Genomic DNA, 15,426 nt, shown 5'->3' on the forward strand with positions numbered 1-15,426 from the left:
CTATTGAATGTTGGATACAGTGTTTAGCCTTTTGGGCCATTGGGTCAGCTGGTATATAAGATTTTGTGTATACTAATTTGTATGTTGTGTTTCGCACAGCATACAAAAGGTTTGATTTATTAAGCTGTTGCTACAGTGTAAGGTAGACACTGATGTGGTTAAAGCAGGAGGCATGCATTCCTATAAAGTCCTTGGAAATAAATTACGACATTCTGAACAGGGTTTCATTCCTACAGCCACTGGGGCTGCAAAACAATCCGTGTAATTCGGATGAATTGAACCCCCCCCCCCCCCCCCCCAACTTCTGATCCAGTATCTGACTCCTGCTAATGGCCTTTTCAGAGTGCTTGCCAGTCTCTTGGAAAAGCAGCTTGTGTTTGTTCCAATTGTCTGTGCGTCTCAAAAACTTCTAAACCATAATGGAAATCTTTGAGTAAAACAGCTAGTTGGTTGTTGGTAATTTAGATAACTGGGTGTTGATGGCCAGATTTTTCCTGTTTTATTCCATTTTGTTGGGCTCCTCAAGCAGTGACTATCTAACCACCTGCTCCAATGGGTGGGGTGAGCAGCTGCAGGATTGACTGCAGCGATTCCAGCCTTGTAATGCCCTGGTCCCATTTCAGTGGCATGCACTGCTTAATCCAGTGAGATATACATTTACAAAAACATGCTACTGAGCCAGTCTTTGATAAGCAGCACATGCAGGGAACGGTCTGATCTTCATGTGTTCTCTCAAAGAGGTCTGACAAAAATGACTTTAGAATGCTTTGGAGCAGCTGTGAAGCTAATCTGTTGTAATGGTGGTTTTCTGAAATATTTTTGTAGCAGATCTTTTTGTAGAGGGCTTTTGTTTAATGGCTTAAATGGCAGTGTATCAGCATACTGCCACAGTTCAAATAGTACCACAAAGACTTGCATGAACTGCAGTCATGTAAGGATCGAAAGGGTTAAACCTAAAATAATACTAAATCAAATTTACAAAAAAGCTTAATGTTTAACACAAATGTACAAGCCATAAGATTTTCATATCCTTGTTTCACAAAAGGGGTATATTATATTTTTATAAATGGATGTGCAGCTGTTTTTAAATTGTTAAAACGGGGACCAAGGATGGGCATGATGCATTCTGTCAGTCTCCTTTCATCTTTTTGCCAGTGCCCAGGAATAGGTTTCTCCTCCATTGTGAGGCGATTGGAAGAGTTACCAACCCCTTACACTTCACTGTGGGAAGGAACATTCTGCACCTTGGCAATCCACATCAGTGAGGTGTCAGCTAGCGAGGGGCCCTCTTTTGTTGCCACGGGAACAGGCTCTAGCACTTGGCTCCCAGCAGCGGGGAGCTCTCGATGACAGCACAGAGGGCAGCTGAGATTGGATAGGCCATGGAGCTGTTCTCGCTGTGCTTTGACCCTTTCCCCTCATCCGCAAGCTTTGATGTCCAACTTGAAGCCAGATTAAAGCATTATCAGGACTGCCGTGTATTATTACTCCCAACACCATTGAATGAGATTATTGTTTCTTGAGGCTTTCCATGTAAATTTACACATTTAATCTGCATTCATAAGCCTATAATGAAAATTGATTTTAAATGTTTTTTTGGGGGGAAATAACAAGAAAACCTTTATTGAAGTTAGGGAGATGCAGTATGTCTGTCTCCGTGTATGCCCAGTTTAAACCCATGTTTGTGGACTTGAGGGAGGAGACAGTTATACTTGTCTGCCTATTTATTATTTATTTATTTATTTATTTTTTAAAAAGGGATTTTTGAATTGTGTATCTTTTTAAACATTAACTGTTCAGTAAATGTAACCTCCTTCTGTTGGTGCAACACCAAAGCTTGTATCGTAAGCTAAAGCCACCATTCTAGTAGGACGTGTTCATCTTTGTTAGTCTTTTGGGAGATGTGAAACGTTCTCCTTTTGGGAGATGTGAAACGTTCTCCTTTTTGTCCACTTGGGAGGCAGACTTACTCGGCAGTGTAAAGGCACACTGGCAGGTCAATATGTGGGGGTTTCCTACAAATACAGACTACCGTATTGTACTTGCTCGGTGGATCAAAAAATGAAATGCTGTCAGATTAGGAGGTTCTGTGTCATTGGTGTGAGTGGCAATCAGTGTGTCTGTGTTGGGAGTTTGAAAAAGAATAGCTTGCTGTTTTATCCACTGCGGTGAACTGCATTGAATAAGCCTGATTCACTGCTTTGATTAGAAGCCTGTTGTAAGGCACAAAGAACTGCAGTCATCAGATAGGCCTTATATCTGAAATGTAATCAATTTCCCATTGACCACCCCAGGTCTACACAGTGACGTATCCAAATGCTGCTGCTGGTTAACTCTGTATTAATCCTGGTTTTTCTTTTCTGAAACAGCCTTCAGTACAAACAAGTTGAAACAGCACATTTCTTTTGTAGTTGAGAATGTAATTCTTTGAGAATTTTATTTTAAGCAAGGAATGGGGTTTGTGTGGGTGCCTGCTGTAACAAGCATGCGTACCCTTCACAACAGGGTGACCCCGTTTCTCGGATGGTGCACTCGGTTTGATTAATCTGTGGTTTTTGTACAAGCATGTACAGTAGATCTGTGCTGTTATTCTTCTCTGCGAGGCTAGCTTGTGGGCTGAGGTGATTTTGTTTCCACTCCGTGTCGATACCTACGCTGGTGCACTTTATTAGCATCTTTTAACCCTTAGCGGTCCATTTATTCAGCGCATGTCAGGCGCGTCAGGTCCAATTTATTTTCACACATGCAGTTTATTTTAGACGTGCTGTTTAAAAGTATTTTTTTCACTGTAAAACAGGTTTAAAAGGCACTGCATATCAACAGGACACTCAGTACTGCATCTCCAGCACCGCCCCACCCCTCGTTTGCTATATTTTTCAAATAACTCGTAATAATAGTACATACCGATAAATCATCTCTTAATCACTCGTTTTATCACCAAACTCCTCAATAATGTGATCCAAGTCGTTATTCTATTACTATAACATCTCAAAAAGCTCTACAAATGTCTGTGATATTCTCTGAGCGTTGGATGCGGAAGCAGCTATCTTGTTTGTTTATGTCCGTGTTATCTATGTGGTGTCGGGTCTATCAGTATTCATGAGATACGCCCTTTTTTTTCGGCTTCTCTCGCTTCCTATCAGTCTTACTCGGCCATTGAATGGTTTTCTCTGCTTTTTCCGGAGAAAAAACGACCAGAGACCTGTTTTTTGCGTCTTTTTTGATGATGTCGGACAGGGTCCGACATTGGACCAGAAAGGGAAAATTGCAATGTCGGACCAGGTCCGACATAGGACCGCAAAGGGTTAAATCCATTTTCTTACCCTTTGCTTTTTTTTGTCCCCCTTTATCATTGTTTAGGAGTGGGTTGCTCGTGGATGTTTTGGGAATTAACCATTTTTTGCTGAATTTACATGCAAACCCTTAGCAATGAGCCTCGTTGTATACAATCAAGTGTATGAATTGTCACTAGTAAGCAGGTAAAAAAGGATATGTGTTACAACTGTAACATTGACCCTCTTTGATTTAGAAAAAAAGCATGTTCCCTACATAACCCTTCCCATATTGAAGTCTGATCTCAAACAAGACAAATACTGTTAACAACTAAAGCATTGTTATCTCTATTTATATTTATGTAAAAATGTTTTTTTCTTGGTCAGCCGCTTGCTGCACACATTCAAGCAACATCATGAGGCTGATAAACCCATTGTGTTATCAGGAGTCTCGTTACCGATTTTATGCCAAAGTTATTTAATGGTCTTTCTTCTTCTTCCCTCTTACAGTTACACTTTTGAAGTTTTGTCTACATCTGGGATTGCTGGTGCAGTAGAGTATTGGGATATCTGAGCCTTTTCTCACTGGGATTATTGCACAGCCATCTGAGAGACTCAAGATTTCCTTATCCCGAAGCGAGTGTCGGGATCGTCGATGGAGCAAAGAGAACTTAGTGGGCCTTCTCGACCAAAGGGAGGTGAGGCTGAATTTCACCCAGGAGGTGGCCCCCCCAGTCCGGGCAGCATCTTGGATGGGACTGGGGTTCCCCTCCCTGCCCCTGGCAAAGGGGTCCCGGCGGGTGGAGAGAGAGTCGACCCTGAAGAGGAGGATGACTTGGGGCTGGGCAGGGATGTGGACTCGAACTCAAACACAGACAGTGAGAAGTGGGCGCAGGGGGACGGGCTGGAGGAGCAGGAGTTCTCAATCAAGGAGGCCAGCTTCTCTGAGGGGAGCCTCAAGCTCAAAATCCAGACCACCAAGCGGGCCAAGAAGCCCCCCAAGAGCCTTGAGAATTACATCTGCCCCCCTGAGATCCGGATCACCACCAAACAGCCGGGGGAGCAGAAGGCCACCAAACTGGGGAAAAGTAGCAAGGGGGCCAAGGAGGAAGGTCTTCCCAAAAAGAAGGTAAGAGAACTAGATTGGCCAGTGAAGTACGTGTTACAACACAAATTGGCGACACTGCTTTCAGATCTTGTCCACATATTGTGCGAAGTCTCATTGTTATGCAATAGGACCTACTGGGAGAGCTGGGATAGTTTCTGCCTTTTAATGTCTTCTCCAAAGATTCAGATCAGGGGTACAAACCTGTGCATTAAGATTTTCATTGCAGCAGAATGCTGATGGTATTGCCCTACACCTCCCTGTCTTTATTTGGACAGACAAGGGCCGACAATGCAGTGACGCAGTTAATTTATGCTGATAGTTAAACATTTATGCTGATAGTTAAACATGTCTGCTTAATGGCTACAAAGCTGCTCGCCTCCAGGAAACGTTCAAACCAGCGGTGGGCAGTGGTCAGAGCAATCTCTACCTGATCTGTTAGAGGGTTGGGCTAGTGAAGGCTTTATTAGTCAGGTTGCATGTTTATACGTGACTTCTGAAGTGACTTTAATGTTTGTCAAGTCGCTGGAGCTTGAAGAATGCTGCAGTTGAAGGTTGTTGGAGCTGGTACAATGTGGCTCGAGCACAGTAGTGTCCTGAACAAAGGCTCATTTGTCCTGTTTTAAATATACCAGTACCAACAGGTATCCTGGCAGACACGGGGCACCTTTTCCAGGCATGACACATTTGGAAGTCTAGGAGGAAAACACTTGTTACAATGGATAAGTCATCAATATCCAACAAAGTAGCAAGACCAAAACTTTTTAAAGAGCAAAATGCTGTTGTGAAATCGATGCCTTATCAATGGATTAAACGTACCATTTTCATGGAGTGGGCCAGGAGAGTACATTTCGGGGAGGGGGATTGGGGGGAGGCACACTTCACAGCTGTTTACCTAATGTTTCCAGCCAAAGCTCTTTTTCCCCCCTTTTGTCTCATGCAAAGGAAGTGGAGGCTTCTGGGAGAATGAAAGGACTGCATTGTGAAACTACAGGTCTATCCAGTAATTGAATGTAATTAGGGAGAAATCGCTTGCTTGCAGAAGCAAACTGGAACTGCCAGCATCAGCAGCTTTGAGCAGGAACTCCTGAGCTCAAATTGATTTTCTTTTTTTCTCCCAGAAACCTTGTGGAATTTGGTTGTTAACCAGTAGCTTGCTGTAGAATAGAAACCTTGTCATCTGCTGTTTAGCATGTTTATTGAATGAGTAGGTCTATATCTATATCTATATCTATATCTATATATATATTGCATTTGCTAGTGTAAGGTATATGCAAGTCATTTCCACCATTAGACCCACATTAATTGTAACAACATATGGATGATGTGCAGCATCTGAGTTGCTGTCAAATGTATTGGAAATGATTAATTGCAAAACAAGGTTACTTATATTTAACAACAACATATTTCAGTTGTACTGCTTTACCTTCCGGCATCATACATATTTCTACTGTAAGCTATGCTAAGAACTTTTACTACAGCATGTAGACTTCAAATAATTATATCTACGGCAGTAGCTTTGGAAATATGTGTTGAATATTGCAGATTTTATATTCTTTTCATGTTAAAATCAATACATGCCACTGTTGCTGGAGAGGTATTGGATTTGTATCTCACTGTAAGCGAGGTAGTCATTTTATTTATTTATTTATTTATTTTTAACAACATGCAAGGTAAGGAACTTGAGGAACAGACAAGAGCTGCAGAATCCTCCTTCATGGCTCTTCACTGAACAGCTGCAGCATTCAAATCATTTAAAATGTGGGCAGTGTAATATGTGTGATGTGCTTCACCAGATGTGTGACTTGGATACACACAATCCACAAACCAAAAACAGGATTTGTATTTGTCTTCTTGTAAGGCTTGTGAAACCTCAAAGTATAGTACCAGATTTAGAAGCCTGCCAAGGCATTGCTGCTTCCATTTCAAACAGTGCAGGTGGCAACTCTTCACCGTAGCTAAGGCCTAATTAAGGGCCTGTTACAGAGCTGCAGCTTGCGAGAGAGCTGGAGGTTTTGGTCTCTGACTGGAGGCTAAACTTTACAGTTGATGAGCTCTGGGGAGCTGGGACAGAGTGCCTGGAAAGTAGTCTAATCCAGTCAGGCAATACTGCTGTCAGCTCACGTCAGCTCTAAACCGGCAGGACAGAAGGTCAACAATGCAACAGACTTCAAACGGAACTGTTTTCAATAGGGTTGAGGCTAGTGTTATGGGCCTAGAGGTCACAATCCGATGCCTCTTCTTTTGGGGTGTAACAGAGAGATGCAGCCTCCTCTACCCCAGCTGTTTGCTGGTGCAACAAAGAGCTGCCAGAATGAGCCATTGCAATTTATCATTATTGGTATAATCAAAATGCACGTGTTTCAGATTGTGACCTGCTTGCACTACATCTAAGTGCAATCGATACTTTCTAAGCTAGTCTTCCCAGTTATACTTGCACTCTTTTACTGTTGCAGTATTGAATTAAATGAAAATATGAAAGTGCAAAACAAGCCCTCTCTTTGAGATCTGCCTGTTTACAAGCTGACGGGTCAAGGGTCGGGAAGTAATTAGAACTGGTCAAGAGTTGCTAAGGGCAGAAAAAACTGGAGTGTCTGAGACAGCTGCTTTCCCTGAATGAGCAGTGACCCTCCCCTTCACTGGGCTTCGTTCAAAAAGCTAGATGTATGTTACGGCAGCTCCGATGGGCCGATTAATCAACTAATGAATTGATCGGAGATTCATTTTCACAATTTAATCGAGCAGAATTTAAAAAAATCCTATCCTCCCTGACTGCTTGCCTGTCCTGATCAAAGAGCGATGTCTCTTTTCACTGCTGGAAAGGGTGTTAATAGGAATAAATTAGCACACGATTTCAGAATTGGTAAGAGTGCTGCTGTGACAGATATAAAAAAAATCTGCATCGAGATAAAAAAAAAAAAAAGCTTGCATTGGACGGGTGTCGACTTTCTTTGGAAGTAAACAACAAAAGGCTGCAATGCATTATGCAAGTACTAGTACAGCTGTGTGCAGTGTAACTTCTGTGTTATACGTTTCAGTTTTAGTCTTTTAATTTATTTGAGCAAATGAAAACAACCTGTAGATGTTTTGTTTGTTTGTTTCGTTTGTTTTATTGTAGACCCGCAATGCACTTGTAAATTACCCGACAATAATGCAAATCTGTAGTGCACTAATAGGCCTACAGAGTGTCTTTCTAAACAATGGGTTTATATTTAAACAGAGATATTTTCAGTGCTGAAACGGGAGTTACTAGGAATAAAATAGCACAAGATTTCGGAATTGCAATGCGTTGCTGTGACATTAAAAAAAAAAAAAAGTCTGCATCAGAGATAGTATACAGTGATACCATACGGTATACATTTATATACTGTATATAAACAAAGCATGCATTGGATGCAAACAATGAAACGCTCCAGCGCATTAATGCAAGTGCACAATGTAACGTCTGTGTTCCGATCAAATCTTTTAATCGAGTGACAGCCCTAATATATATACACATACACATGGAAAGAATGCAGAATCACTTATCTAACATAAGAAATACAAAAGTAAATGAACCAATAGTTCAACACTTTACAAATAATGAACATAACATTTAGAAGAAATAAAATTAGATAATGTACAATACAGAAGAATAAAGGAAAATGAATGGAGGAATACTCAATACCGTGATGCCTGAAGGTTTAAATAGAAAGGAATAGTAGATCATTAAATCATTAACTATGTAGTAAATTACATCACAAACACGTTCATAGATTTAAATCGAAATAAGTGAGTGTAGTTACTGTGGCATCAAAAGCCTATAAGTACCTTCACTGTTTGTTTTCAAACAAACGTTCCCTTGACAAAGGAATGTTAAACATACGAAACATTGGGAAGTTGGCTCTTTTGAGCAAAAACGTTTACATGTATTACACATACTCCAAAAAAGCTTTTTTAAAAAATACTTCTGAAACTAAACCTTATACAGCAAACAGCAAATTAATATAAGTAAAAAAAAAAAAAAAAATGCTCCTGCTTATGGTTTCAAGTTTAAAAGCAGCTCTCCCTTGGAGAAATAACCGTTCAGCTTTTCATTGCACAGCAGCTGTCGAAGTCTCTCTGGGATTGCAGTGAATTCTGAGAGAGGGATTGTTGGTTAATAACCGGTTGTCAAGCTCTGGAGTCACTGTTAATAACAAGCAAGGGCTTCAATATTCCATTGGCCTGTGTTTCAGTAAACAGGTCTCATGCAGAAACAAACTCAAAGAGGCAGCTGCACCGTGTACTGTGTCTGGGAGACAGCAAGAGGAGTGTCGGCCTCTTGGATCCGTTGGAGGAGTGTCGGCCTCTTGGATCCGTTGGAGGAGTGTCGGCCTCTTGGATCCCTTGGAGGAGTGTCGGCCTCTTGGATCCCATGGAGGAGTGTCGGCCTCTTGGATCCGATGGAGGAGTGTCGGCCTCTTGGATCCGATGGAGGAGTGTCGGCCTCTTGGATCCGATGGAGGAGTGTCGGCCTCTTGGATCCGATGGAGGAGTGTCGGCCTCTTGGATCCGATGGAGGAGTGTCGGCCTCTTGGATCCGATGGAGGAGTGTCGGCCTCTTGGATCCGATGGAGGAGTGTCGGCCTCTTGGATCTGGGAGGCACCAATGGATAGGATGTGCCCTTTATTTCAGTCCCCCTCTGCAGTGCTGAAATGAGTGGGTGAGCCGACAGCAATTAGCTCTGGAGGAACATGGTAGACCCACATTAGGAGGTACAGCAGTCCTGCCATCGCTTAATTATAAGGTGCAAAAGCAAAGAGACAGCATTAGTAATTGGGCAGCCTGACTGCGTGGAGAACCCGTGCTCAGATTAGATCGAGCCGGTTGTCAGTTTGCATTATCATTCAAGGACATGCCAATTAATTGCATGTATTCTCTTTTTACATGCAGTAGAGGTGATCACATTACCATCAGGGTAATTCTTACTGACTGTGAGGTTTCTGATCTAAGCGCCTTTTCTTGTGGGAGAGTGGTGGGGATGTTGTGGGTAAACACTAGCCCACTAATTGAAGTGTTCGTGAGTGCTGCATGTGTGACCTAGGATTTTAGACTTGAATGTGGTGTTGATGTTTCTATGTTCCCTTAGGTAGTACTGATATACCCTGGAGGAATCTGTACATCTACCAGCAGGCCAGCTAACTGCTGAAACTGATGTCCCATCTGTTCTGAGGATTTAAAAAAAATTCCAATTCCACCCAGGGTATTGTTGTCCTGCTCATCTACATCATCATCTAATATCTGTTTTTCATTTATTGGATGGCAATGCTCCCCTAAAATAGCATATTTCTGTGTGTGACTACTTTTAATAATACAGAATGACCAATTATCCCTGCTGATGCAACAAATACGATTGAATGACAGGACTGGAGATTGGGGTGATGTCTTTAGGAGTGTGATGTCATTAGCAAGCCTTTTAGCGAGCTTCAATAAATTAGACCCACCTGAGGCCAGATATTGAAACACTGCTCTTTCTTGACTATTAAAATGTTGTTCATACGTAACACATTGAAGGCTGATTTAGCCATAGTGACCCATCATAACCGTTGAAAGGGTTATATAGCTATAGGTTTTACCTGGAGCTGGTACCACAATATATGTAGAGTGTTTGCACAGTAAATTGACAGCTATAGGCCGCAGTCCACCACCCGTAGAGGTGCTTTGATCACAGCCACAGTGAGCCCATTTACAGCTATGTCCCTAGGCATGCTACTTGAAGCTGGTGGATAAGTTTTCATTTCAGCCCCCCTTCTAACAGGGTTGTCAGTTTGTGTGTTGGTTCAGTTGATGGAGAGGAACAGGTTAAATAAACGAAGGCTTGTGTTTGGGTTAAACGCTGCCTTTGTGCCGTAATGATTGGGGAGTCTGGCGCTGAGCAGATGGGCTGCCTCCGTCTGATTGTGTCTGGGTCTCTCTCCACCCTGTTTTTTTTTTATTTTGGCTGAACTAATAGGCCAGATGGTGGCAAAGAGGAAAGGCCAACAAGTGAAGCGAGGCATATGGGGAGCCTGTTTAAAATGGCCCCTGCTGGGGAGGGGTGATATAATAGAAGGGAATTAAGGAAAGGACTTGACTTTAGTGGGGGGGTGGGGGTGGGGTTGGTGCTGTTATCTGAAATTGGGGGGTTGGTGTTATTATCTGTATGTATTAGAATATATATATATTTTTTCCCACACTCAAATGATTTAGCAGCATTTGTGTTTTTTGTTGACATCACAACCGTGTGTCATTGTAGACAGGGACACTGGGACAGTGCAGTGCATGCCGATTTGTGTGTGTGGTTTGGCACGTAAATCAAAGATTTCTTTACCTTGTTTCCTGTGAGGACTTTAAATAGTAAATCATAATTGGAATTCAAATCTGAGTCATTTCAGTGGCAAGTTTTGAAGACTTTTAGGCTTTGTAACATGCTACAAAGATTATGAGTTGGATGTACAGTAATAGACGCATGGAACTGACAGTATCACTCGCTGGACGAATGATACTGTAGAACAGATGACCCTGTAATGGCTGCTATTCCACAATGGTGGACTTGAGTGATCTTCTCTACAGCTCGATTCGTGGACTGATGAGAAGGGGATGTTGTGGGAAGAACAGATATCCTACGTACATTTCTATGCAAAAACCAACGGATTGGTTTGTGTGGGCCTAGCTCGGTGAAATGTCTTGTTTGTGTGAAGCAGTAAGTGTAGGAAGGCATCTTGTGGTTTTGGCTTACTATGGTGGAAATGAAACCCTGCTTCCAGTAGAAGGGTGGGCATCCCTTCTGTGGTGAGACATTTAGCAAATGGCAGAAACTAATATGCAGCTGCACTCATAACCTTGCAGATTGGCAATAGTGAGTATTTACAAAAAAAACCCAACAATCTGCTATAAAAAGAGGCTCATCCAGAGCAACACAAGCCACTGCCTAGAATGCAGTCGTTTAAACCTGCTGCTTTGTAGAGCCGCTGTCATACTTTATAATCCATATTTAGGATATTCTGGTCAGATGGTTGGGCCTTGTGCCATTTTATATACTGTATGTAAGTGAATAGAAGCTGCCTCTGCATGTATCTCTTGAGGCTATGCCGTAACCCATAACATGGTACCGTATCCAGATTAGAGCAAGCTCTACACTTCTCGATATAAATTTGTATGAGTTATTTTTTTTATTTACATTTTTTTAAACCACTGGCTAGTGTTCGGTTTCTGTCTGTTCCCATAACCATTGTGGTCTCCATAGTCACCGTCTGTACTCAGAATTGACCCCCAGCTGTGATAATGGTATAAGATTGCTATATTGTAGTAGAGGGCTGCTGGTGGTGGCAGATCTCTTTCAGAGACAACTCTCCTATATCTGCTTCCATGGGACCCTGAATGAAGCCGTCTCATTTGTGTCTCACGCTTGCTTGCTGGCTGGCTGGCTGCAAGCTGTGGCTGTCTTTGTTGTGTGATCCATTGAGCCGGAAGGGGTTATTTTTTTGGGAGTCGTGGGGGAGAAGGGGTGGGAGGGGTGGCATACATGGTGTATGTATGTGAGGCTTATTTCAATGTGTTTCACTACCATCTAAACACCAGCTGTTCTCCTATGTCTTGACTACCCAAAGCCACCCCTTTTCACAAACTAGCTTGTCCCAGGCTGTCAAATGCATGAGCTTCAGCAAAAAGAACCTGATCTGACAGGAGAGGCTCTTATGCGTGTGGGTTTTTCTCAGCTCCTTTTAGACGGTTAAGGAGTTTGCTTTTGAAAGAAGGAGAAATAACAACAGTGATGTTTAGCTGGGTCCAACAGGGAGCAAATTACCTGGATTAGCTGAGCAGAAAGCTGCTAGACTGCTTACTGCTATGCGGATGCAAATTTACTGTTAACCGTTCTGGAAAGAAAACGGAATGTTGGATCGAGCGTGGCTGAATGCAGATTACATGGATTTGCATCTTTAGCAGAAGGCTGGGAGACAGTATTCCCTACTTCACGGTAGCTATACCTCCTGACATTGCAATTCCCAAGTCTTTGTATTTTATAAACTCAGCCGGTGTGCAGAACATTCACTTTTCCTCCTTTTAAATGTTTATTTCCTCCAATAACATTCAGCGTTCTTGTTGTATTATGAATTGATAATTCACGAATTGTTAATTTATGGGTAGTTGACAGTAAATTGTACATGCACTATACTGTGTAAGGACTCTTCACTACGTGAGTTTTGTATGAAAATCAAAGGTTTATGTACCTTTTCTGATGTGGAAGTCAGTGAAAAATTGAGACCACTGTAGTACAAAAAATTAACTTGCACTAACATTTGTTCTCTTGCAGTACCAAATGAAACAAAATGGCTGTGATCAATGTTACTGTTTTTGCATGTTCTGCAGGGTTGGCATTCAGTAATTGGACACACTTAGTATAGGTTTTGTAATGCATGGTCCGTAATGTAATCCTGCATTTAGTAATACAATTAGACCAAGCATTTCTGTTTAGAAACATTAAGAGCTTGATAAACTTCATATCATCATATTTACTTTGTTGCTTAGTTAGTTTCCCAGAATGTCCTTTCTATACCTTGCCCACCTCTTGTAGCAATGTCATACTACCTATCTTTTCTCTGCTGCAACTTCCAATAGCACTTGGGTCTCTGGGTCATGTGCTGTTTCAAAAGGCAGAATGTGTAAATGCATGCTATTGGAAGGTCACTGGGGTCGGCCTGTTTTACTTTCAGATTCCTAACCTTTGACCAGGAATGCAGAGACACGGTCTTTGTGCAACAGTGTTTTGTGCCCTTAGCTACTTTGCCTAATAAATAATCTGTGCTTAAGAAAAAAATGTTTGATTGTGTACATTTCAGTGTGTGTGTGTGTGTGTGTGTGTGTGTGTGTGTTATTTTATTTATTAATTTTCTTTTAACTGGGTCGTGTCGACTGGATGACTCTCTTCTCCAGAGCTGGGAGAACTGCAGTGTCATCTGAAGACCTGCAATTCTTTATCTCTAGACCCCTTGGCTATGAAGACTTCATGTACATCAGAGAGACCAGTAACACATGGAAGGAAGCTGTCTTCCTGCTCTCTTAATAACGTTTCTGAGCAAAACGCAGGCGCTCCCGAAAGTGCTACTGCACCCTCCTATTCTCACAAACACTAATCCATTAGGCCCGCCCCGGCCTGCTGTCACAGAGTTTGATTTTCCTGGAGAACAAGGCCACTGTCGGGGGTTACGGTCCTTGTGCCTTCACTGTTTTATTAGGCCGTTAGCCCACCTACTTCAATGATTCATAATGAATCGTTTCATCCTGTTACATGAAGTCACAGATTAACCTCATAAAAGGAGCTGGTTTTAGTGGTGGGAATTATAAAGAGCATTTATTTTACAACCTCTTGAACCCCTTGCTTTATAAGCTAGAGATTCTGTTTGGCGGCTACCCATTAATCAAGTGTTTAACTCATTTTATTTTTTTGCTCTTTTAAAGAACTGTGAGTAATGCAGGTTATGCTTCTACTGCCACCATAAGCAGTCGGCTCATAAACTCTATCAGAGGCTTCCCATTTTACTGCCTTAAGTAAAAGAGGAACGAGCTGACCGTGGGGGAAACGTCTCCTGTTCTGCTCCTTTATAATTGGATAGGGAGTAATTCTGCACTGGCATCTGAAAACTAGCTGTCAGTCCTAAAATCAAACTGCAAAGCTGCACTTTTCATTTTGATTTTCAGCACTTAAAATGCCACGCGTATGGAAAAGTTGGTGTACTAAAGGCACTTGATGCCTGTAGAAGCAGGGTGACCCCTAGCACAGTATAATGCATTAGAAGATGGTTATAGCATGGAATCTGTCCTCTTGAGGAATACTAGATTAGAATTTCCTTAAATGGCTGTTGCCCTGCTCTTCACCCCCATAGTTCTGCAATCCGTTTTATACTAAAGTAAGTATGTCAGTTTACTACATTCTTCCATCCTTTACCCTTGTGTGTACTTCATCTGGTTTCATTTAATTTGCATTCCCTGAAGGTGGATGCAGGAGTCGGCACATAGATCTTCTTCCCTCCTTGATGCCTTCATGCCACACTGTCAACTAATCAGGCATCTCCTTACTTCTACCTGCAACAGCAGGAGGTTATGATGGTCAAATCGAAAACTATAAACCTGTATAAAGAGGAACTGTCTTAGTGCTGACATGTTCTGGGAAAAGCCCATAGGGCATTATGACAGAAAGACAATGATTCTTGGTGGTAAATCTCCCTCCTGACCGGTGAAGGCGCCAAGTAACGGCAACAGAGTACCCTGGACTATTTGGCCTGACACTTCATTCCTATAGTTAAAAGGAAGTCGGTCATTTAGAAAGGGGGCGGAGCTTTGGTACATTAACTCATCGACCCGGAAGGGAAATGATGTGGCAGCCGTGGATTGGAGGAGCATGAGTGACGGTATAAGTAGGGGACGAAGCGACGTAATCTGTTCCTTCAGTTATGGTTACGGAAGGACCAGTGTTATGTTTTGTCTTGACTGAAAAAACTGTTTGTTATTGTTTAGACAGTTAACACGATTCAGAGCTTTCGCCAAAGGCCAGCACCAACCCGGACAACGTCCCTGCACTTTGTTTCATTAAGGACTGTATATTCACTACGAGCACTCGAGCACACACTGTGGACTTGTGTTTGTGTTACGTGTGGGTGAATAAGAACAGGACTGTTTATTATTTGGGAACCAACCGTGGATTTAAACAGAGCAATACACGCTGCTGTATTACCTGTTAACATTGTTTATTATTTACTGTTACGCCATCAGGCAATTGGATTACAAAGCATTAAACAACATTGCACCTGGATTATAATTGTCTGTCTGTTTATTGATCACCTGCACCTGCACACTGTTAACCACTTTGCCACAGGCATATTACATAGAAAAACTGTGGGACTATTATCAGTGACTGGGGATATTCAGAGGGATCCCCACTGTGGTGCACGTGTGTGTGTGTGTGTGTGTGTGTGTGTGTGTGTGAAATGATCTCCAGACTGGGAATGCAGAGGGGAGCACAACCTCCAAATAGAAATCCTCCATGGGCT

The 15,426-nt window shown here is 42.2% G+C and overlaps 1 protein-coding gene across 3 annotated transcripts in view; it reads left to right on the forward strand.

Moving 5' to 3' along the window:
- Nucleotides 1-15,426, forward strand: part of LOC131697726 (SET-binding protein-like) — an 83,798-nt gene that overhangs the window by 15,219 nt on the left and 53,153 nt on the right. For 2 of the 3 annotated variants that reach the window (XM_058988767.1, XM_058988759.1), the window contains exon 2: nt 3,783-4,401. The exons of the other annotated variant lie outside the window; for it this stretch is intronic. In XM_058988767.1, the coding sequence (XP_058844750.1) occupies nt 3,928-4,401 (474 nt within the window). In that variant the 5' untranslated portion in view covers nt 3,783-3,927. The remainder of the gene's footprint in view (nt 1-3,782; nt 4,402-15,426) is intronic. 3 annotated transcript variants of the gene reach the window in all.

The sequence above is a fragment of the Acipenser ruthenus genome, chromosome 2, assembly GCF_902713425.1.
Source record: "Acipenser ruthenus chromosome 2, fAciRut3.2 maternal haplotype, whole genome shotgun sequence".
In the NCBI taxonomy this organism is placed as follows: Eukaryota; Metazoa; Chordata; class Actinopteri; order Acipenseriformes; family Acipenseridae; genus Acipenser; species Acipenser ruthenus.